At 42.7% G+C, this 2,752-nt stretch overlaps 1 protein-coding gene across 1 annotated transcript; it reads left to right on the top strand.

The window, feature by feature from the left end:
- The first annotated feature begins 483 nt into the window (after positions 1-483).
- LOC110907156 (putative RING-H2 finger protein ATL71) lies at positions 484-1,253 on the top strand. Its single transcript, XM_022152180.2, has one exon. It carries the CDS (start codon positions 507-509, stop codon positions 1,059-1,061), a length of 555 nt encoding a protein of 184 aa, XP_022007872.1. The 5' UTR covers positions 484-506; the 3' UTR covers positions 1,062-1,253.
- The last annotated feature ends 1,499 nt before the right edge of the window (positions 1,254-2,752 follow it).

Genomic DNA, 2,752 nt, shown 5'->3' with positions numbered 1-2,752 from the left:
GTAGGTCCATCCCCTTCAGGCTCATCCTCACACCCGCTTACGTGGCGAAGCATCCTTTGAGGACTACCCTCCTCCACACCCCATAGTCTAAGTTTAATCCTCATTTGTGTCACTGTGGTGGATTAGGCAGCGATAGATAGAGCCTAGCCTCCTTGCAGATGTGTCAGGTTCTATACTGAGCTCACCCGGATTTTCGTCTCACTGTGTTACGTCCGAGAGTGTTCAGCTCTTGTGGTTGTACAACGTCTGTCAAGTGACAGTCGACGGTATGGTTTTCCGGAGGAACGCCCAAGCCAAAATCTAAAGCTAACATCAACACAATTAAGACAACATAGTCTGACCAAAATAAAGCAACGGACTCTTCAATTTAGGAAGCTTGATAACCTAATACAACAAATTCCAAGTTCTAAAATAATCCACAATAACATGATGTATATATGTATGGAAAATTATTAAAGCTTGATGCAACTCAAACATAAAGTCCTTATCATAGCTTTCCCACTGTCATGGCTTCCCCACTTTCCCCTCACCCACTAAACATGAAAACCACAATACTCGCCGGCGAACCATCCTCCTTCTCCGGCGAAACCGGCAACACCGAAAGACGCGTAGCATACGACATCGGATTCGCTCTTATCGTCCTCCTCTTCATCATCATCGTCGCCTACACTTCTTACATGTGCAACCGCATCACCCGCTCCCGTTCACCACCACTTCCCACCACCTCTTTCCACACCACCGCAGACTCTGACACCGACGACTTCCACTCGTTTTCGCTCTCCACCGGCCTCGAAGACGATATTTTATCGAGTTTTCCAACGGGTGTCTATTCTGAGTTCTTAAACCCTCATAAAGTTGTAGAGACTGATCATGTTGTTAATATTATTGACACCGAGTGTTCTATATGTTTGTCGGATTATGGTACCTCGGATGTTGTCCGGTTGTTGCCGGAATGTGGGCACTTGTTTCATGTTAGTTGTATAGATATGTGGCTAAAGGTTCATCCAACGTGTCCGGTGTGCCGGAAGTCGCCATTGCCGACATCTACAGAGTTGACTTGACTCAGTTTTGATTCGTAGTTTGAGTGAATGTGGAACTTAACTTGAAGCTTATTCGTTTAGGTTATGTACACCGGTTTTTTTATATAAGTATTTTTTAATTTTTAATTTTTATGTAGCAAAACATTTCCACTACTTTATGGTAGTGGACAAGTTGCACCAAGTTGTTGATTAGTTAATCTTTCTGCGGGCTAATCTGTCACCATTATTTTATATATATATATATACAACTCGGGGTGGTTCTCATTCTAGCGGTCCCCTATATATCATTTTAGCAAGTAAGATATTGAAGGGGTATGGTTCTACATCCTGCGCTAACCACGTGAATTAGCCTCAGGTCGTGCGCGAGACCATACATAAAGTAAGCCAAAATGATGACTTTCCCGACCTTGCGCCGACTACAAGGGTGTGCCCCAAGTCGTTCGCAAGGTCAGGTTCAATATAAAATCAATTCTGACACTTATATGTCATTTGACAAAAGACCTGACATCCTTGTCCTTGCACCGACTGCACGGGGTGTATCCAAGTCGCGCGGGGGCAAGAAGCGCAGAGTAACATCGGACAAGTACAGAAGGTACGAGTGGCAGAGCAGTAGGCCAATAGACGCTCAACAGGCTGTATCGGATCATGCTGCAGGGGACAAGAAGTACACAAGGACACAGACGTAGCACCAATCAGCTTGCGCCGACCACTGCTCCATGATTTCCACTTACCTGCTGATGACAGACCAGACAACAAGTATAATCGTCACGACACGTGGATCCATTCAACATGCGCCAGCTACCCTCTCGTCTGGAATCACTAACGGTCATGACAAAGGAGGTAGAATGGATATTCCTTGTTGTCGACCTCAGGCCCAAGGCTCATCAGCCCGTCTCCTTCATAGATCACCTCGGCTATAAATAGAGAACTTCACCTTCAGGTTTAAGAATCACTCTCTTACTCTCTCACTTCATACACACACTTTATTCCTCAAAGTAAGTTCTTATTCTCACGCCGGATGGTGGTTACAAGGAGAACCCCCTATTCCCCTCCTTGTAACGAGTTTCACGGCGTGTTGATTGTTTTGAAGGATTGACGTAGCTATTCAACGAGTTCAGAAGAAGATTAAGCTTATTTGGATGAGACACAAACCACAAGCTAATCTCCGGATTAAATTGGTGTTTCTTCACATATATATTTAAAATCCAAAATTTTCCTATCAAGATCTTTCTTTTAATTGGAGTGTTATCTATATCTATAAATTATAATAAATCAAAACCATCTTAGGTCACATGACTTTCTCTTAAGCCATTAATTGCCACGTGTCATTATTATACTTCTTATTGTTTTGCTTTAGGAGGGAAAACACAAGACTTTTGTTGCTGTTATTTTCTCACAAATTTTAAAGTAATTAGACTTTCTTTTTTGCGCATATCTTTTCCTTTTGAATGTGATTGCAAATCACAAATCCTAAGGCTATAGAGTGTGGTCATGACCCTCATGACCACCATGGCCCTCCATGTTAGTGCTATGTAACTCATCTCTAATCCATCATTCAAAACCACTACCCTAAGGGTGTGGTCATGACCCAAACTATTAGCCTCTTATTTATTATCTTTGTCTAAAGAAAAAGGAAATGATTTGTTGAAAAATGGAAAGGAGGACCATGGTTGCCATGGTTTAATCCATACAAACCATGGTGGATCAATCAA

This window comes from Helianthus annuus, chromosome 7 (genome assembly GCF_002127325.2).
Source record: "Helianthus annuus cultivar XRQ/B chromosome 7, HanXRQr2.0-SUNRISE, whole genome shotgun sequence".
Taxonomy (NCBI): domain Eukaryota; kingdom Viridiplantae; phylum Streptophyta; class Magnoliopsida; order Asterales; family Asteraceae; genus Helianthus; species Helianthus annuus.
This window is presented reverse-complemented; position numbering and strand designations above follow the sequence as displayed.